At 38.2% G+C, this 22,305-nt stretch overlaps 2 protein-coding genes across 5 annotated transcripts in view; one reads left to right on the top strand and one right to left on the bottom strand.

The window, feature by feature from the left end:
• LOC110829799 (calcium/calmodulin-dependent protein kinase type IV) overlaps positions 1 to 22,045 on the bottom strand; it is a 58,609-nt gene extending 36,564 nt beyond the window's left edge. Inside the window, exon 1 of one of the 2 annotated variants that reach the window (XM_087344684.1) lies at positions 21,943 to 22,045. The gene's annotated coding sequence lies outside the window, so the exon portion shown is untranslated. The remainder of the gene's footprint in view (positions 1 to 21,942) is intronic. The other variant, XM_087344683.1, reaches the window with a different exon arrangement.
• Positions 1 to 22,305, top strand: part of LOC110829800 (uncharacterized) — a 68,248-nt gene that overhangs the window by 30,148 nt on the left and 15,795 nt on the right. The window contains exons 1-3 of one of the 3 annotated variants that reach the window (XM_022063890.2): positions 1,741 to 2,285; positions 11,675 to 11,778; positions 15,850 to 15,966. In XM_022063890.2, the coding sequence (XP_021919582.1) occupies positions 11,677 to 11,778; positions 15,850 to 15,966 (219 nt within the window). In that variant the 5' untranslated portion in view covers positions 1,741 to 2,285; positions 11,675 to 11,676. Of the gene's footprint in view, positions 1 to 1,740; positions 2,286 to 5,857; positions 6,238 to 11,674; positions 11,779 to 15,849; positions 15,967 to 22,305 lie in introns of those variants that run through there. The other 2 variants (XM_022063889.2, XM_022063893.2) reach the window with 2 other exon arrangements.

Here is a 22,305-nt window from a genome sequence, read left to right on the forward strand (position 1 = left end):
CTTTATAATTTGTGCCCGTCACCAAATATTATTAAGGTGATCAATGCAAAGAGGGTGAGATCCATGGGTCATGTAGCAGGCTTTTAAAGAAAGGAGATGCATAGACAACATTGTAATATTATTGGTTTAACGACGTCCGAAGTAATCTGTGGAACAATGTTCCTCTTTATTTTCTTACGGTGGCTGTTATTGGTTCTTTATATAACTAATTGTTTATTGACGTAAATACGGAAGGGTCATTCGGCAAAAACAGCGTTACGTAGATGTGTAAATATGAACCGACAATGGTTAGCTTTTATATGAACTCCTGCGTGCATAACAATGCTTTACTCCTTTACCAAAGAAACTAATTTTTATATCATCTGTTTATTCGACATTGTTGTGTTTTATTACTGCCGTCAACAATAGCCATTAGCCATTTAGATATATATTGGGTACGGAGTACGTATTTACGTCAGATTGTCCGGAACCGTGGTTCCACTGTCAATTTTTGTTGTCTTTATGACTTTTTCACTGGATGCTGACCCAGTAAAATACTTCAATTACATGTGTTTATCTACATAAAGTGCTGAGTAAGAAAATTGGTTATTATTTCATACGATTTTTGTCGGTTGGCATCGCTGTTACTTCCACCGCTTTCCGCCAGATGGCATGTTAATACAGACGCTAGCACAGATAATACACTTTTCTTCCACCGATAAATGTGGTTTCTTGAAATTTCCGTTCCGCCACATTTCAAACGGTTACACGCTTCGAGAAGATGAAGGTGGTCAAATCTTTTCTTAACGTTAATGATTATGTTAAACGTATGTTTTCTACAATTCAATTAAATTCGGAATATAACAAGCGCATTTGTTACAAGAATTCCAAGCCACATGTTTTTATGACTTGTGTAAACTGTGGGAATCATTTGTTAGTTCATGGGACAGCCTGTGTGTTACAGGAATAGTCTGTGGAATTTATAGTCTATGCAGTAACCAGTGTCACGAAGACGAATTGAGGGACAAAGGCTACTTCTAAAGCCAGGTCAGAGAACGCTAGACAGGCTACAGCCACTAGTTTCCGTTCCTAACCTCAAAAAGGTGTTAGAACAAGAGGTTAATGTATGGCTCAAGCAATAAGCAGTTTGCAAGGACATTTTGCAGTTATTGTAAAGACCAAATTGAGCGACGTCCTGAAGAGACATACGAATTAAAAGTCAATTCGTACCATCAGAAATATTCTGTACGGATACCAAGCCAAGGAAGTTCATTTGTAATTGACACCAGCCGAAGTGTACATTTTAAGGAGTCATGTGATGACAAAAGTAGTGGCTTTATATCATTTTTGATAATTGTATGATATTTTAGAACTTAAGGCTACCCACAGTTCCACAGAGATTTGGTAAGGGCATGGCAAGAATATAACATACGAGGTTTCGAAAACAGACAGATGGTTCTGTTTCAGGAGCATATGCTTTAACCCTCTTCTCCCACACACGCACATAATATAGCATATATAATTGAGAACTCTTGGTACGTACATTTCTGGCCCTTGTGATTGCAATACTAACACAGTCTTAAGGAATTGGTAAGGGTAAATCGACTTGTTGTGTTGGTTAATAGATGGCAACAACGTCGAGTGTTCCTACTGCTTTGGAAGGGTGCGGGGGATTGGTCGATTTGATATGGTGGTGGTACGGAAGGGGTGGGGGTTATTGAGTTCTCGTTTCCATCCCCCCCTCTCTTGTTTGCTGCAATGCCGACCTAGGCGGGTTGCTGCAGTCTAGGGGCAGAGACAGTTCAAGAAACGCTGTTGTGGTCATCATATATACTTTAAACTTACCCTTCCCCTCGAAATAAGTGCTTAACAAAACAACAATAACAAAAATCTGTTTTACATTTTCAGGGGGAAGAATATATATATATATATAAAGAACGCAGATATATTACCGGGGTTCGCAGTGCTGGTCACTAGTGTTGGTGTTAGTGTGGTGGTGGTGGTGTTGGTGTTTGGTGCTATAGTGGTGTAACAGTACTACCATTCTGCTTAGAAGGGGGGGCTACTGCCTACCAGTAAACTCATTTAAAGGCCCCCCCCATAACTCCCCTTTCTCTCTTAGGCAGTGTAACTTTTCTTTCCTTCTATTTTTAATATTTATTTTTATATTAATTTTCTGCAGTTATCTCCTCCAAATTTCATCCGTCACTGAAATTTTACTGACAAATTTACGGCTCAGCACAAATATTCTTGCAGTGTGTGCAGGAAGAAAGAAACCAATTCGCTTGCATCGCAGTGGTGCAAAGGTATTATTAATTGTTTTGTTTACATGCATGCTGCGTTTTGTCATATATTTCATTACGCCATAACATTCAGTCCTTTTACCTAGTTCCTAAATGCTTGTAGATATGAGAGGATATGACGTCATGTGGTTTCCTCAGAGGTAGCATATCGACCTTAACAGATGAACAAAACTGAATTAGCTACCGTCCAGGTAAAATCCATATGGAGGACTGCTCTTACGCTATTTCCAACTAACGTTTGAATAGTTGTATTCATCTGTTCAGAATAGTATTGTGGCAATGTGTATGTCGGTAATAATTATTGTTTTGATGTATATTATTTATATAAATCTTAGTTTTATAGGAGTTGAATATTAAATCACTTCCCCTTTTGTTATGGGTTATTTCAGTTATAACTTAAAATATGTTTACGTGATCGATTGTCCAGCCATTCCTGAATATGCGTCAATAAATGTCAATTAATGTACGCATGCAGGCCTAAGTTTTGTCTTAATGTTCGCAGTTATAAGTTAATAAGTGGGATTGTATTTAAATTATCGTCAGTCAAGACTTTCGGCTACCAACATATTTACAACTCGCAGAGACTTTCTAATATAAAGTGGCGTCAGTTAAGTTTTCACAAAATGGAAGTCGTGTATTTCATGTTTCGGTTAAATTTAGGCACACTCTTGATTTAAATTTGCATTTTATGGAAATAGACAAAGTGAACTATATCATGAAATTAAAATTATCTAACAAATATATCTGTTACAGAATGACTCATAGATTCATCAATACATAGATATTAATCAGAAATAGCAGTCTGATATTTATAAAACTGTTTTGGTTTACTAGAGCTCTACCAATATAAAACACAGAGAACTTCACAAGAGTATTAAATTCGTGGTGAAACTGTTGTACAGACCATAATGGCATCCCCAAATCATCCATAAATTAAAGTACATTTTGAAGGCTGTGTAATTATTTATAGCACAAAACGTATGCACTATAAAAGTCACACAACATTAGGCTTTTTTCATTTGGTCACAGAAGTTTATAAATAAATTTTTCGTATATGTCATAAATAAATTGTTATACGCCCTTAAACCGTCCGCCAATGTACGGAATCCCGGTATATATTCACAGACTCGTTTAAAGGTAATTCATGTGTCGTGATTATCGTTATAAATACTAAATAAGTAAATGATGCGAGGTATAAAATTCCCTTCATAGATGATGTTTTGATTACATCGATACATTTGGGTTTTTTCTTTCTCTTTAGTTTTAAAGCTGGAAAGGTGTAATCGTTACTGGAATATACAGAGTTTCCAGATTCGTTCTTTGAAAATTTTAATAAAATATTTATTCTGTTCAAGACATTTTAATAACTTCAGTGTAGAATATTATATTTTTAACGATCTGTTTATCCGTCATTTCACTGTAGAACGTCTCAATGCATAAAGTGATAATGGCGAAAGAAAATATAGTTTCACGTTATACAATATAAGCTACATAATTTCAGCACAACACAGTAAGCGGCGCAAGTTTCGCTCTAACCTCACAATTTGGTGCGTCTACTATGTTTGTATTAACCAATATAGGCAATTAAAAAGTGTAATTTTTTGGTGGTTTCAAGTTGCCTAATGTCCGTACCAAATTTCATCAAACTCCGTCCAGCGGTTCTCGAGTTGAATCATATGGACGGACATGACCATCTGCACATACGTTCGCCAATCACATCTTGCAAAGAGGGTACAAAACCGATGTATACCACGTGACGGTGATGCAAGAGGCATAGAACTATCATAATAATTTTGTCCGTGTGTGAACAGCTTCGGAGCCATTGTCTCACGTAATGGTTTCATACGGAAATACAAGCAGATACTGCACTGCGTAATTAATATTACGTGTCTATCGCCTTTCTGAGAGTTTATAATTAAAAAATCTTAATTAAACAAGTTTGTGCGTAATTGAGGTTTTATAAAAATCTAATATTTACAATGAATATGCCTACTGTTGTAGTTAAACATAAACTAATTAATTAAGTACTTAGTACAAAAGAAATGGCTGTCTCCAATTTGAAGGTATCTGAAGATCACAATCCGTACTCATTGCCAGGTAAACCTCTGACTTTTTATTAAAGTAAGACTAATTTTAACATTATTAGTTGTAAAATCTCGCATGATTCAAGGTGAAAAGAAGCTTATGTTTTGTATGAGCATATTGCCTCAATTATGAAATTCCTTTACAGATCACATACAAGACTTCATGACGTCAAAACCTGGAAGACCACAATCTGTAGTTCTGATTTTAGTTATTTTCTAGGCTGTTCTGGTCAACATGAAAGTGCAGTTCTTTGTGAATTCACTACGACTGCATAGAAAAGATAAATTTATTGTCCTGTATCTTCCTTTCAATTCACTGTAAATTTTTTATGTTAGTCAAGAACAGTCAACATCGATATCGTCTGAATTTGAAACTGACGCATGTCACTTTCTTAAAAATTAAATTTGTCAAAAATCGTAAGAGGAATTTTGGTTAGTTCTGTCTATATATGAGTCTAATGTCACTTGCTTGCTTTTAATAATCATCTCAGTGATGCTAACTAATTCCATGCAACAGATTTCTTACTGAGAATCTAATAGTTGCTCAGGTATTCAAGAAATTCTTTACTTTTATGGAATCCGAAGGTTTATAGCAACACCTCATAACAGTAGAAAGCCGTATGTTACAAAGTGATACACACGACCTCACATTAACAGAATGTTTACCTCCGTTCAACAACAAAATGTGCTCGAATATAAGTAGAATTTGAGATTGAAATTGCTTAAACTTTAAACCAATCTTTCTTAGCAAGTATTCTTCAGGCTGCTACTGGTTAGGGTTTAATTACGTAGTAGTATTACGGCTTCTCAAGAAAGAATCATAAACTTGCAGTAGATGGTCCTATTAAAGTTGTTAAATTCTCGGCGCCTTGCTGCTACGGCAACTTCTCTGACACGTCTGCTGTGCGTGTAGTCTAAACATTCCAGCACACGGCGTACAACTGAATTCAGAGCGAGCCTTGAAATTCTCATGGCTACGAGTGTGGAGATGGCTTTCATCTGAGATGTTTCATCATGTAGTCTGATGACCATCACCCTGTTGATGGAGGCAGCAAGTTCCTCTTAGACGTCGGTCAATATTTGCCAGACTATACGGCGCAACATCAGAAAACATAGCCATGTCTTCATGTTTGACGAAGTTTTGGGACGGAAATCCTAGCAAACATGAAAGCTGTCGTAGGTGGGTTCAGTATTTCGATAACCACCTACTACTTTAACTGACATCCGTCTGAAAGCTGTGAAGAGTCTAAAATTACCTGAATGACTTCATTTGGACTCTGTGTGCACTAAATTATGTTGAGCCTCTTATTCTCCTTTAGTTTGTTTCTTTTTAAATACATTACCTATGTATTTAAGAGCTTTAATGATCACTCTTTTGTATTCTGACATATTATAATAGTACTATATGTTACGGTATGTGAGTACTGTCACGTGTACGTTTTAAATTACGTTAATTAAGTTTAATGATTTTTTATTCACGTACATAAATAACCAGTTACTCAGTTCATGGTTTGGGAAAGATGATAAATGCATGCGTTTTAATCCGGAAACCTAAAAGCAAATGACCACCTGCGAGAGCTAGATTGGAGGATAATAATGAATCTTAACGAAGTACTATAGGACGAGCAGCTGTAATACCGGAACTGCTGACAACCGGTACGTGGCACTACGCAAGTCCAGGGATGCCCTGACAATTGTCCCTAATAGGCGCAGGTCTGAGAGCAATACCTACTTAAAGAAGCTAACCCTTCCCAAAGACTCAGCGAATCTATGAGACCTGGGATCTGCAGGGAAGCCTTAATTGTGGCCACCGATAAGCTGAGAGGACGACTATGAGATCCTGCTGTGTAGGATACTGTACTTCATGGGAGGTAAGGGGCTACTAGCGAAGTAAGTAAACGGGGATGAACAAAAGTTTAGACATGGTCGCAGTCTCTGGGCCAAAAAGGTTCGAAAGCTGGTCCGAATACGAAGCACGAGTTTAACAGTGCAATACGACTTCGGGGTGAGGCTTTATAAGTGATGTGCCGAACGATATTGGGCCGGATCGGAAACTGAAGATGATAATCCCTATGAATTCGTTCGATATTTGCTTTAATGTCAAATATGAAGGACTAGCGAAATTATCTGTTCATTCGGTTTTCTTTTAAAGTTAACTGAACTGAAATAATGAAATTGCTTGTTGTGGCAGTCTTCTGAAGAGGGTTATATATTCCAATTAAACCGTTTTCCTAGTTTTACTACTGTTAGACCGCTGTATTCGCTTTATGAATGAAATGGCTGCCAAGCAACAGTGATGGTTCTAGATCACTTTTGCAATATTGAACCGACTATGTTTGCCTAGAAACTAGACCAGCGACGGAGAGAAGAGACGGATAACATTGTAAATGCAACGTCAGTATGATCTCAGAATTTGCAATATAACTTGGTCCATTCGCATGAAAAAGATTGGTAATCGATTGAACAACAGTGCAAAAAATTTTAATGGCTGTCCATGGTGTGATGCTCTTTGGACTTTTAGTTGGGTACCATCATTTCGGAGAAATATATTGCCTCCATCTTCAGAATTTTAATCGTTATAACCCAGAAGATAGCCATGATATAGCCGTAAAACCCCCAAATCTTATAAAAACACAACTTCAGTGGCTTGCTCCAGAATTGTAGTATCAGTTTAATTAATTTTGTGACCAAGTAGCACGACATTAAATCAATTACTTCACGTAGCGTTGATTCAGATAGTGTAGGATAATAATGAACAATGCAAGTTAAGTGATATAAGTCACAATACTGAAATACGTCTGAAGTGACTGAGAGAAGTCACGACATCCGTTAGTCTTAATTGCCTCTACAAGTTTTGGAATCAAGTCAGGTATCTTCCGAATATAAATCTGATTCGTTACTTCTGTTCCTGTCCATTTTATAACAACCTGCATATTTTGTAAATTGCATGATCTAACTTTGCTCGAATTTCGCGAGTACCTCAGGTTCTCCAACCTATTGGTATCAAGTTGAGGGCAGGAACAGTCTTCGTGCTCAAGTATAATAAACCTCGATTAATGTATAGGTACCAGCACTTGAACAGAGTGAGGAGCGGTGAAGGGGGGGCTTAACAGTAGCAGACACGCGATATTGCAGTGTTGCTACAGTGTCTTGTTTCACGCACTGGTCTTTAATAATTACCATAAACCAGAACTGGTTCATATAAGGAAGGACAAGTAATTTCCAAAGTATCTTTACATTCTTAGTATTAACTTAACGTATATAATAATATATTTCAAATCCAATTGAAAAGAAAGGCTAAAGAATTGTGGAAACTTTTAGAATATATTAGTTCAGAGACTATTTTTCTCTTTCGTTAATGGGGTTCACCTAATTTTATCAGGGGGCAATATGTACAAGAAGGGTTTGCGAGACATGCAACACGCGAGGTGAACCAAGAAACAGACACAAAATTTTGCTTGGTGAAGCTGAAGTGGAGCGACAGCGTTATAGAGAGGAGAATAATATTCAACGAGTGTTAGAAGAATAGAAAGTGAAGATGTATTCTGAACTCTTTTCTATTTTTAATGCTATAATTATTGTCATAAGATGCTGCATTTGGCAACTGAAGTATTAAACTTACGTATAAGTTGGTCTCATTTTCAGTTTCTGGGGTAGGGAATTTTTTCAGCTCGGTAGTTTAAACCCTATGTTCTTATAAGTCAGTATCTTCGTAATTGCATGCTGCAGGGTATCTGTTGATGCCTACGGATTACAAATCTTCATTTAAACTAGGGAGTTCTGCATTTATAGTGTTGGTAGACTGTTGCTTCCTGTGACATACATTCCACATCTTTATGAATTTTAAATGTTGACCTACATATAGTTTTAGCATGATCCTTAGAAGCAATTTTATGTTGACTGTTCTCAGAGTTCGTATGGTTTGTCTTCATACATGATGTACCAACATAAAAAATGATATTTCTTGATTTACTTAAAGATTCTTTTTCAACCGTCTAAGTTGGTGACTTCGAAAAGTAGGATAATTTGTGAATATGAACTTGAAGTATGTGGAAGTAAATGACCATGATCTATTTTAATGTAATTTACTGGCATTTTCCTGTAGGAGACTGTTTATTTAGGAAATATTTTAAACTGGATTAGTCAGTCAGCTGTTGCTGTATTGTATCGATGCAGTCCATAAGTACATTTATCCAATAATTGTTCATGTAAAAACCGCTAATACAAAATATTAGCTAAATAGGTTAACTTTGTTGTAGATATAAAATAACAGAAGGGCATAGAAATAATTAGCCCATAAGGTTTCCGACATTCGTTCGCTTTATTCACTGCATACAAGGTACATAAACATTATTTTGCCGCCAGAAGAGGTCTTTTTATAACATTTTGAAGTTTGCAGTTACTGAAATGTCCCTGCCATTTTACATTAGGTTCCCCTACGTCTCACTAGCTGGCAAGAAAATCGATTAACAAAATAGGCCTATGAAGGCGACCCATCAGCTTTAAGTGGTGGAGCGGGATGATTTGGGGGACGTATCCATATTGCCGCTGGTTAACAGTCGTTCCCAAGTTTAGAGCATTTTTATTGCTGTTCTTTTTTTCGTTTTTTTTCCGTGTTCGATTAAAGTTGTCAGGAAAAGAACAATATGTATGAGATAGGACGGGCCTTAACTGCTTATGAAGTATGTTAAACACATTGCATTCGTGCTACTAGGCATGGGTTATAAATCTGATGCCGACTGCGGTCGTATTTTCCAGTTAGTTTCCTACAATAACTGTCACGAAACCAGTATTTCTTTGTGTACGTTATAGTTTGAGTCATCATTAACCATTTAAAGTCAACTAGTAACTACACGTCACACATACTTCAACAGTCAATCTTAATTTTATATGTTTCTCAGTGTAAACGGCAATTACTTCCTTAAACTACATTAATCGGTTTGGTCTTTTTAATGGTGAAGTGTATTTTCTTTGCGGTACAGATTAAATTCTTAAATATTATTTAGACGTGCTCCGATTTTAAAGGGTTAACAGTATTAACATTAACAGCAATTATAATATAATTAAGTTCCTGTATGACAGTGCTTGCCAACAACACGAAGCCCGTAACAGGCAAGCAGTGATAAGTATATACGATATAGACAACATAATAGCAGATTGAAACAAAAAGAAACGAAGCCCATTAAGCGACCTAAATACGCTTCGGTGCAGAGAAAGTGTCCTTAGAGACACTAAACAAGTCCAAAATCTACATATTTCAAGCTGTGGAGCTCCTGGCGGAAGACAGAGTTACTCGTGATTAAACTAATGGCCCTGGTGATGCAGACAGCAAGGACCTCTGAAATGTCGGTAAACTTTTACCAGACTTCACGGCGTAATAATCCAGAGGACAGCCACCTTCATATTCGCCGCCGTGAGAAAGTGAAATCTCACCATAAGAACTCTGATCATCCAGGTTGGGGGTAAACCCATTCTTCTAAAAGAAATTGTCCACTCATTATTCTTAGTAGAATTTGTACCGTAAAATTATTTGACATAACGCAAATATTATGATCCTGTAGAAGTCTGATATATGAGGATGGCGTGTGTAATAAATAATAGGAGACGATTTTTTGCAAGATTTTATTGCACTCAGCATTAAATGAAATCAACAAAAATAGAAACAAATGATGCTAGAAAGTCTATGTACGACAGCGTTGCTGTGACCTCTCTTTGTTTTTCCTGCCCTTAATTTTATGTCTGTGCTCTGCTTACTCACGGCTTAAAATATATATAGTATATATCGGATCTTTCCAATATCGAGACAAAACACTTTAAGATAATATTTGGACCGGATGGATGTACTTTGCTACTGTGCCTATGGACATGAAAACTATCTTCTTCATTGCATTTATATATTTGGACATCTCCTGCAAAGAAACTACGAACAAGTAATATTGCAATTAAATATATAAATGTTCCTTGCACCGTCAATACAAGCTTGCATTCGACTGATTATTTTTCCTACACGTTAGAAGTGAAAGTGAATTTTACTGCTCCCCTGCCATCCCAGTCACGTGACATTCAGTGTTAGCTTCTGCGCTGCAAGGTTATAGACACAATTAAAATAGTCTCTGTATTGAAAGCTATTACTTACAAAAATATAAACACTTCATGTCGTTATAAATTCTACTGTTTCTAAGGTAGTTCATGTCTCCTGTGAGTACTAACGTCGTAAGTTTGTTTGGAAGCTCCCGGGTGTTGCCTGGTATCAGACAGCGAGGTGCCGGAGAAATTTAACTTCGTCGAGTGCAGCACGAAGACAGTACTCTCGAATTTGTAAACAAATAATTGATTAACTGAATAGAAATATAATTGTTAATCCATTATATTCTTTATATTAAGTTTGAAGTTAACTGTTAACTGTTAACCTTGATACTGAATGGTTCCAACAGCAGTGTAATGGTTATGCTCTATATATCCCCAGGTCATCACATCTTCATTTCTCGGCTGTGAATGGTCATTTCCTTCCCCGCCCCGTCCCCAGCGTAGACACTACTATATAAACTATCCACTTCTCAATACCCTCACTTCAGCCTTGAAGATGAAAATATGTTCTTTCTCCGAAACGTGGGTATCCATCTACGTCACACGATAGACAACCCAGAAGAAAAACATTGTCATCTTCACCGCCGGTAGAACTTCACATATTTTCACATCCTGATTGTAAAATAATATAATGAAATAGGATTGCAGATAGGAAATGAAATTGTTTTGAAAATAGGTTTTTGTTGCTGTAAATCTACTGGCCGCGCGGTCTGTAATAAGTGTGGTTTTAGACCGCTAGAAAAAATTTGTGGTGGTCTCTAATCCTGGGCGAAGCGTTTATACGAGGTGTGTTCAAAAAACCGAACTTTTGCTATAAAGACTTTATTGCTAATTTTAATTTCTGCATTATAAGAGAAATTAAGCTTTAAGCATGTCAGACTCTAATGCTGTTGCTTGCCCTAACTATGACTATGGAAGTGTTCTTAAGAAGCTAATGGTCGCTCACCTCGCTCTCGTCCTCAGCCAGCTGACCGTCCTACCAGAATTTGGCGAAGACTGCAAATTATGGAGCTCCTCATAATGCAATTTCCTGCATCCTCCTGTTACTTTCATCCTCTCAGGACCACATATTCCCCTCAGTAACATGTTCTCAAACGCCCTCTGTGTGTGTTCTTCCCCTGCTTGATTGCCACGTGTTTATTGTATTTATATTTGATCATGGTTGAAACAAAATCAAAACTACATTTACTCTGTGTTTTCATGTGGTGCTGCTTTTGGTAGAGATGGAATTAGTGCTCGAAGGGAAGAACTTCAGATTAGCTCAAGAAAACGAACTTCCGGAAATATTGGACTTCCTCTCCGAACACTTGCCTGAGTCGCTCAAGGTAAGTGATTGAGTATGTTTGTCAGAATGTTTTAAGTGCGGAAGATTTTTTGGGTTCCGGAAAAACAGATTTCTTCCTTTGGACTTCTCCTAACGAACCGATTTAAATTACGGGCATCAACGGTAATTGACCTACTTAAGCGAAACTCGGTACGGACATAATGGGATTGAAATTATTGATACTTTTTAAACTTTGCCTTCAACATCACTAATATGGCTGCACTGCGAACTTTTGATGCGAGAACTATGGTACCGCTATTCAGTCTAAAACGTTTTGCAGCAAAAAATATATTAAAAATATGCCATCTCATTAAGGATTTTTATTAAACTGTAACATGAGATCGTTATGACCGTAATATATATTTTTATCTTTGATTGAAACTGATGAATTGTAAATTAAATTAGACTTTCCTGTTTTTTATTGTTGCAGTAGAGTGAGACTATTCTTTGTCCATCCCTCAGATGATACATGAATAGCGACGGTCAGTGTTTTGGGGGAGAGATGCGGACAATCCTTATGAGATGCAGCCCACAGTTGGGGCGGAGTCTGTCTGTGTTTTAGGTTGTGTCAGATTAGGTTATGTTGTATCCGGTTTCATTATGTTAGGTTGGCTTAGATGAGGGTGGTTAAGATGGTGTAGGTTAGACAACGTTGACGGCCGAATTAAAAGTGTCCACATTTACGACAAATCCATTTCTCAGGGCTACGCGCATTTAGAAGCAAAAATTGGCAAAGGAAACTCTGTGTATTCCGGTATGGACTAAACTTTACTGTCTTGTTTATGACACTATTATTTATTATGGCATAATAATATGTTATGAATCAGCTCCGTAGAATAAAGCCGAGCAGATGTGGAGTCAGGTGGTCAAGGAATTTCGTACATTTTATGGACGCCGATGGTTTGTTAAAGGAGTTCACAACACCCGGCCCTCAACTGGAACGACGCCGTTAACTGGGAGTTCCCAAATTAGAATTTCGGTCCTGAAGCCGGGTAACATGAAGGTTTTTTTTTTCTCAGTCCATCCAGGAAACTTCTGCAACATTGAAGAAAGCTAAAGCTACCTTCTGGGTTTTAGCGTCATATAGTCTGGTATAAATTTACCAACGTTTGAGACGTGACTGCTACTTCTGTCATCTGGGCTATGATTATTGAGGAAGAAAGCACCCCTGAAACGTCAGTAAACTTCTACCACACTACACGGTGCTACAACCCAGAAGACAGCAATCTTCATTTAAATAGCACATAAATCAGCCACTCAGAAAACGCGCCACTTTCTTTGTTCCCTGAGCTTCATTCTTTATAAAGGAAAGTTAACATTTTCTATAAATAATCCGGTAGAAAAGATTTTGCTCTGCTTTCAGTTGTCATTTCTCTTGCACCTCACGACGAATTCGTCAGAAAACTGCAGTTCCACTACGTGACTTCTCTCTCTTCTTCCTCCTTGCGTTAAACACCACAGTTCCTCCACTGGCGCTTACAGGTGTGATTGCCATACCACGAGTAGAGCAACTTCTGATCGTTTATGCTCTTGCAATTTCCTGTTGACTGACTGCAAGATGTTCTTGGCTGCCGCGGTGCTGAGTCTGTTCAGATAGATACGAAGTCGGTACTTCATATTCTTTATGGCTTCGTCCTTCTTCTCTACTTCTACGACGTTCTGAGTATTTGTTCGGAGTTTGATTCCCTTTTGTGTGAATTCTTCATAACTAGGAACTCTGTGTTTTATAGTCTCCTGTTGTTTTTAGAATAGTGAATATCTGGGAGACCAGAGTGGGCTGAGAAAAATAGGTTACGAGAACGACAGCTGGATGGAACTGGCTCCAGTTCGTATCAAATAATGGTCCTTTATATTATGGGTGCTGATCAATCAATCACCAAGTTAGCTACTTTTTCGTATTCTTGTCAATGTTTAAAACTAGAGTATAACAGCAAGATAATATAGGCATTATCTGTCTCGCGGACTATCGACAAAATGTTTATGGGAAATCTACACTGATTGTTAACTCATATGTCGATCCTCTATAACCTTAGATTTACAAGAGCGTGTGACATGCAGAATGTTGTTGGATAAACATCTATGACGATGATTCTTCGATTTTTATTATTAATAAAACACAACGTGTATAAACAATATACAAATCGCACAGTATTTGATGCTCTCTAAGAAATTTATTTCTGATTTACTTCGAAATCTCATATTCTGTACCACTTTTATATCCTTGTAACAGTCTGTGAATTGTCATGAAATTTGAAACATGTCTTTTTCTCCTCACGTTCTTTGCCGCTCGCTTTATGGCAACAGCCAACTCATGTCCAGGACTGGAGATAACACCGCGGCTGGAATGTCAGTATGAAGCAAGCAAAACCTGGATATATGCAGTCACTGTGGTACTGTGCAGGTAATGCGAATATTTCAGCCTGCTCTAATGGTTTCTCCTGGAGCGCCTGAGTTCTTATACTGCATTCACGTCTTTGACGGACAGAAGTGGAAGCAGCTACCAAGCGACTTTGTTCCTCGGTTGATATAGTGCCTGTTGATGGTTACCTGAAATTGATCAGGTGTGCGCCACAGCTTCGTAATGCTACCTTAGAAACGTGTCTGATTTCGTCTAGTGACAAACTCCGAAATAATATCGAGTTTTAGTTTTTCTTCCTTACTTCATACTTTCCTTTTCTTCTGTTTCCCTTTCTACCTAATTTTCCATTTCTCTTTATCATTATGTTTCCATATTCTCTATCTTCTAGTTTACCTCGGCCAGCGTTCTTCCGATTGTACACACCGTGCTTACAAAGATGAAGAGACCAATATATGGAGATAGTTGTCTTCCGGGTTTTGGCGCCGTGTAGTCTGGTAAAAGTTTAACAACGTCTGAGAGGTCCTTGCTGCCTCCATCTTTAGGGCGATGAGTTTGAAACGTTGCTTAACTTCTACCAGACTATACGGCGCTAGAACCCGGAAGACAGCTACCTTCGAACTCCCGCCGCGAGAACCTCAAATTCTACTTAGACAAGTATATATTTAAGCAAATCAGCTTACTCACGAATCGATTGACGAGAATGGGATTTTTAACGATATAAATTTAAAAATACGCCACAGTGTCCTGGTTTCCGTCTACAGCTTGGCTGCAATCAACCGAATTTCATAAACGAAACATATGTCCAAAAAAAGAGGGCAAGTTGCTGAGATTACCACAATGTGAATTTATCGCATCATGTCACGCAACAAAGCAACCGAGTATATTCGTGTCACAGCAATTATACTGCGGGGTTGAAAAGAGAACAGCGGGGTCACTTCTACTGCAATGCGCGTTGTGGCCATGGTGACGACGGCAACACGTGTGGCGTGTAGCAAGCGCTACGGTGCAGGTGGCGTGACTCTGCGACCTTGCAGAATTGTTTCTGGCGCCATTAATCGAAATGTTAGCAGAGATTAATTCAATAAGGGTGGATGACGAAACTTATGTTTTAAAAATCTTATGATAAGAATCTTCTTAAGAAATCAAGTTGAAATATTTGACCAGAATAAATGTAAGAAGCCCCATCCAATATTTGCAATTTCTATGCTACGGCGATGTCTCAAAAGTCACGTAACCCCGTAACCCAAAGTTAAATGCTAAGTTTATTACACATATTATATCATAAGGTTACAATTACATAATTATATCGTATGTTGAAACCAGTTTCAATATTACTGTAAACTCTGTGAAAAGTGGCTCTGATAACACACAAATCATTGACTAAAATAGTAACGAATACAAGAAACGATGTCAAATCACCTACGTCTAGGTGGCAGGAGTCCAGTGTTACCACTGGGCACGGCAAATTAAAATTTCCTTATAATACTGACAAATATTTACCCTTAAACTTCGAGTTTTCTTATTTCTGGGACACGCTTACTACTCGGTTTCGATTATATTCCATTCTCTTATTGTAGTTTCGACATCGACCATTCCAGAAAGATATAATGAAGCCTATATAGACATAGGCCCGTGGCAGAGCACAGGAAGTATGAGGGAGGGAAGTTTTTACTTCCGTTATGAAACATTAAATGCTATTCCTTTCATTTTCAGTTTCACCAGACGCTGAAGACTTACCTCACTGATCGTGTGTGGGAATTCTACTTCTACGTGAGTAAGAGCTGGCCCGAGACTCGCGTGTGTTTGCACTTTCCTGGAATGACTAGTTCGGTGAGCGCAATATTCACCTAATTAAATAATTGCCGAAATTGAAGAACACGTCAGAATTAAAATCTGTTGAAGTGAAATGCTGGACATTGTTCATCGTCTCTTCAGGTAAAATGGAAAGGGCAGAAACCCTAGCTTTTGGGCCCCCTGATTGAGCTAGCCTGCACAGCTTCAACATTTCTTTCCCTTCTTTACCTGAAGATGGAAGACCCAGCTTCCGAACATTACAATTTAATTGTGATGTAGATGACAAACAAAGTCCAAAAAATCCACTTTCACAGATTACAACCCACAATCGTCAGAAATCTTCAGACTATATCAGAATTAGCATATAATTATAAAAAATATCTGAAATAGTAATAATAATTATCTGAAACAACGTTTGGGTGAACCAAGACCATGTTATACTGTAACTGCCTGTTTTGTACTTATTTGAGGAGAACATAGTTACTAAGCTGTTAAATAGTTCTGATAGGTATTAAGGGCTCTCGGCATGGTTAACGATTTCACTCTGCGCCTTTGTCCACGTCGGCTCTAGGGCCCAGTCAGATGCGTATTATCCCAGGCTGTCTGGGATAATAACCTTGAAGTAAACCATTTCGCTTCCTTCCACATCCTTCCCTATTCAAAATTCACATATTCTGCATATCATTTTAATAATAACGATCACCATGAAGGTCATTGTTGCACTAATGGGAACTAAGGCCATTGTTTCGCAAAAATTCGTGGCAGTAGTGGCCTCAGGATATTCTTGAACTAATGCTGGAACCAGGATGGTGGAAGTACAGGGGTAGCCAAGCCTGGTGATGAAGGCAGGTGAGAGCTGGAACGTGGGGCAAAGCCCCTGGGAGCTACAGTCGGCTTGGGTTCAGACCCCAACGAAGCATGCATCTCTTGGGGGAGGGCATGGCAGAAATAGCTCATGAGCTAACCTAACCTGGTTTTGAGTAGCCTTTGAGGGCGTTGCCTGGAAGTGCCTCTAAGGGAGCTTAATCCCCGAAAATGGCCCAGCTCCGTGGGTGGCGAAGCCCCTCGGTTTCAGTTCCGGCACTCTTGAGGCTAGATTCTAACCGGAAGTGGTAGAGGAAAGGCCAAAGTATAACAATAGAAACAATAATATGACAATACGAATAACAATAACAATGGTATTAACAGTAAGAATGTTCCAATTATTACACAAGACTACCGGTCTTGCATGTTGCCTACCTTCCAGGAAAGACGCGACAGATATACTCTCACACACGGACGGGCTCGCGCTAGAGCGTGAAGAACTCCTGAATTGAATAATCGGATATCCGTCATTATGCCCAAATGTTTCGTTTCCGAAACTTGTAATAGCATTATGTGTTATATTGGGGTCTGCACTAAGTAATCGTGGAAATTTCTTTTGTGATCGTATTTGCTAAATTTAACTCACATTTTACATAACTTTCAAATCAAACTGCAGATTTTCTCATAACCGACTCATCTTAGAAGCACTGTGTTCGTCATAAAATATAAAGCTTATGTTTGAAACTGTTTTAATATGGCGAATAATTAAAAAATGCAAAAGGAAATAATTTGACTGTGTGCAGTGTAAATAGGTTTACACCAGATGATCACTGGGGAAACCTCAACTGAGTTGCACCAGTAATTTCGTCCATAGTCTCGCCTGGTTCTAAGTGCATTACTCGCTAATTCAATTGAGTTTCGTTTAAACGACAGCGGAGGGACTGTTGCCGTTTCAGAGGAAAAATCATTACTTATCTCAAACAATGATTTGTCTTTATGAATAAATGTATGTCAAGGCTAATAAAGTATAAAAGATCGTGAACAGGAATAATTTCTGGCTGTGTGTGTTTCGAATTGAATTCTATCACTACTTTTGTTCATAGTACTCAAATTCTTTAGTACGTAATTCGGATAACTTACCAGAACTACTGTCTGGGTGGGAAAATAGACTTATGTGTGCTGTAATATATTTTAAATGCCAATGAAGTGTAGAGAGTTGCAAGAAAATTAAAATATATTTCTTTAATATTTGTGAAATAAAAATAATATGATTGAGGTATTATCTGCCAGTGGAGAGATTCACAGGTCCACAGACGATGGATAAAGATCAAAAGAAAGAAAGTAGAAGCCATAAAATCTGGAAAATTTCTTAACTAGCTGAGCGACTGCTAGTTTCTCAAAAAGGCATCTTCTCTACGTTGTCAGGACTATCTGTCTGTCTGATTACCAACCTATCACCATTCATTCTATTAACCTATAATCCTGATCCACATCCTTACACTGCTCACACACAGGGCGTTCATCTTATAAGGTAAGATAATAAAACCATCTTTTAAGAGGATTTCAGTGAAAAATTCTTAATTATATCTCATATAGTTCCAAAGTTATGATAAATATAGTATTTTAGAGCAAAATTTAAAGGGACACTAAGAAAGTATTACCCCAGGATGAACACAACCTCGGACTTTAAATCTCCGCGGCAAAGGGTTAAATCGTGGACAGATAGGCATATGTTTGATCTCCCTATACTATGCATATTTCTTTTCGAGTAGAAAGTTTTAAAATCCCTCAGATATGTGATAGGGCAGCATTTAAATGTGTTAGCGTGATGTGGCCGAAACATGTAAGGACTTTGTATTTGATGGTGCTAATAGGCCACGTCTCGTCCAAGGAGTCCTGCCGAATATCTACAGATCGAGCCAACGAAAAGTTGGGACCCGCAGTGCTCAGGCACTTGAAAAACGGGTCGTCCCAGTATCCCAGTAATCCAGTAATAGGCCACGTGGTCTGGGGTCTTGGGCCTTGATGGCCCGTGGGTTCGAATCCCACTCAAGCCATGGATGCTTGCCAGTGTCTTTCTGTGTTGTGCTGTCCTGTGTAAGGACAGACCTCGCTGATCACTCATCCAAGGAGTCCTACCAACTGTCTAAATAGCTTAAGAGACATCCAAAAATCAAGGTTCTTCAAGAACTGTAGGGTGAGGTAGAAATATATTTATATACGGGCCAGAAATACAGCCGTGATGTGCGCCATGAATGAAGGTGGTATAAAATCAGTTACAAAGCCGCTGGGTTCATAGGATAACACTGAAAGACGTCCATGTCTCGAATTTGCAGCCGTGATTCATGTATATGGGTGCATATGAGCGTGCGCTGATGCAAACAACGGAATGTTGATTAAATCATATAGTAACAACCTGCATCAGGTACGATTTTGTGTCGGAGCGCAGCGAATGTCGCGTAGACAATCGAGTTATCGAACGTTCCTCACTTCGTGCCATGAAGTCATTATTAAATTATGACTCGACTATGGAGGTTTGTCAGACCGTTCGTATACGTTACGTCAGTAAAGCGTCAATGAAGGCGTGTAGGTGACGTGGAGGAGGCTTAGTGGATTTTAGACATCTGTACTGTTTTAAGGTATAGAAAAAAATCACAGAATATCGTGATTTCAATAGTTTCCTTGTCGTAATCTGTCCGTAAATTCCGCTGTTTCAATAGTTCTCTCAAATGCTACAACAGTAATAATGTGTAATCTGCAAACGTGACTTTAAAAGCACAGCCTGAATGTCTGATGTAGGTCAACTGTTCTATAATTACGACATTTATTTCTGAAATGTTTTGAGAAATTTTAGTTTGTTTTGTTTTGTCATAAATTATTAGCTTTCAAACGATACTCACAAATAGCAGTTGCAATTTATTTAAATTTGCAGTCAGAGCAGAAGTACATTCTTAAAGGATTTAGGAGTCAAAAACGTTTTCGTAGAATTCCGCAAAGAACAAAGCATTTTTCTCGTGTCAGTTAACCGGACAACTCAGATGAACATACGGTAGAGATTCTTGTGCCAGGAACAACTTATGATCCGAATATATATGTAAACTGAATCTATTTAAAATTACATTAAACTGTGCTCATGTTATATTACGTATAAAAGTTGGTTTCTTACAAATAGATTAAACTCGATTTATATACATGCAAGAAAGCTGTCTGCGTTATTGAAGCTCCGGTCTCATGTCTCCTGGATCCAATGAAATATCTGAGCCAAATTCCCTACGCAGTTTAAAATCTTAATGTGTTTTGCTTTGAAATAAATGTAGAATGTTCTTGAACATTAGAATTTTAGGTTTTTACAGCGGCGAGTATCAACATGGCTGTCTTCTGGGTTGTAGCGCCTTGTAGTCTGGTAGTCGTTTACCAGCGTTTCGGAGGTACTTACTGCCACCATTATCAGGGCGGTGAGAATCGCGTCTGACACGCAGGTAAACCTGTATCGGACTATACGCCACTACAACCCAGAAGACAGTTATCTTTATCTCGTTATTGAACATCGTTTGTTTCGAAAATAATGAAACCAATTCCATGAAGAAACGTTCTTCTTGAAAAACTATTAGTCGTTCGGTTGGCCAAGAAATTTTTGCTCCTTGTAGAACCCAAAGTATCATTAATGTGCTCACAAGAGCCAGCCATTGGACGCTATCCTGAGTCTGATAAATCCAGTCCACATCACCATACCATAATTTTCAAAGACCATCTTATCTTCTCAATCATGTCTAATTCTGCCAAGTAGTCTTATATCTTAAGGTTTTCTGATTAAATTTTTTTTACACATTTCTTGTCTATTTCATATTCCGTTAACACATGCATTTTCCCATTAAATAAATATAATCAATAATACTGATACTTGTATTAATGTATTTAGATACGTGTACGTTAAATCTTAAATTAAACAGGTTTGTTAAGTATATAGTTTATTAGTGTGATATTCAACGACAAGAAATAACTACAGAGATAATTTAGAAGACAGCGATCTTTGGACTCACCGCCCTAAAAACCTCAAATCCTACGTAGGGATAATTTAGTTTCTAATTGGATGAGAGACGGTCAACTGAAAGGAATTCACAGTTTCTTAATGATAATACGGCATTCGCCCAAAATTGCTGAGGAAAATAATGTATAAACGTGAATAACCGATGTCTGAGAGCCGAACCTTGTGAACATCAGAAGCGTTGAACACTGAGCCAACCTGCCTACTTAAATGAGAACTAGTCTGTTCGATAATAAGACACTAGAAGAGAAATCATTGCTGGTATTTGAGATATTTTCTAAGGTTTCCATCCAACATGTACGTCTTGTGATTCGGGTAAACGTTGCCATGACGATACAACGTGCTGACGGACGGACAGGAAGATGGGAAGCCAGTAAAGAAATGGCGATGGACTATGTCGGATCTAGAAGGACTTGTGTATAAAATATAAGGACAAACAGTCACTGTCAACGCCGAAGTCTTCCATTACACGCTGCCCCGAATTACATTACATATCACATCCTGTACCTATAAGCGTTATTTCTACACAAGTGGCTCTCGTTATACACGGTGTGGGGTTGGTTGTATGTGTGCTGAAAAAACGTAGAACCGGAAACACATAACAATCACCATTTTGATATTAAATTAGCTCCAGAATTCTTCGATGATAAGCTTGTCATCTGTATCACATATCATGATAAGCCTGGAGAAAGTTCGACTCGTGTAACAGGCGTTACAATTTGGCAGTGGATGGAATATCAATGCTCCTTTTGATAATGAAACAAAACCGCGGATATGCGAAGACGCTGACAGGGAAAGCGCGAATAACGATTCACCTGGGTTCTGTTCCGACGCTGCGGTCTAATGTTTATCATTCCTGCTTCTTGTTCGATTAGAGATCTCTGGTTCCGATCTAGCCCAGAAAATGGCTACACTGACTGAGGTTTTTCATAGTCTTCGTCAGTCCTTCAGGCAAATTTCAAGATAGTACCACAGGCCACGACCGCTTCCTTCATTAATATTTTCTGTTTATTAAACAGTCTATCATTCTGATGTTATAGGTTGGAATATAGTCTGAACTACTGACAGGGTTGTTAAATAAGCAACAAATACAAATACTGTGCTTCTGTTTCTATCCTAGTCTTATAATTATCCATGATTCATTTTTAATAATATCCTCTTACCTTCACCTTTGTTTCCTTCAAGATTAATTTGAGTATAATTTCCCTATTTTTCCTATCTCACTTTGGTTTAAATTCTTCAGGGTTCATTATTCTCCTGTCCTCACCTTGGTCTTCAGCTCTGCATGATTCAACTGAAATATCTCAATCGATAATAGTTTGTGTAGATATCTCGTAAAACGTCCGACACATCGATGTTTGTTGATGAACGTATGAACAGACATTTGCAGATAAAAATAAGAGCAGATAAGATTGAAGATGACAGCCTTGCGCCGCGTAGTCTCGTAGAAGTTTGCCGATGTTTCAGAAACACGTATTGCCTCCATCATCGTCGCAATATCTCAGAAGGCTGCCATCTTCATACAC

This window comes from Zootermopsis nevadensis, unplaced genomic scaffold (genome assembly GCF_977971745.1).
Source record: "Zootermopsis nevadensis isolate Lab colony 2312 unplaced genomic scaffold, Znev_1.0 Znev_ptg000008l, whole genome shotgun sequence".
NCBI lineage: Eukaryota > Metazoa > Arthropoda > Insecta > Blattodea > Termopsidae > Zootermopsis > Zootermopsis nevadensis.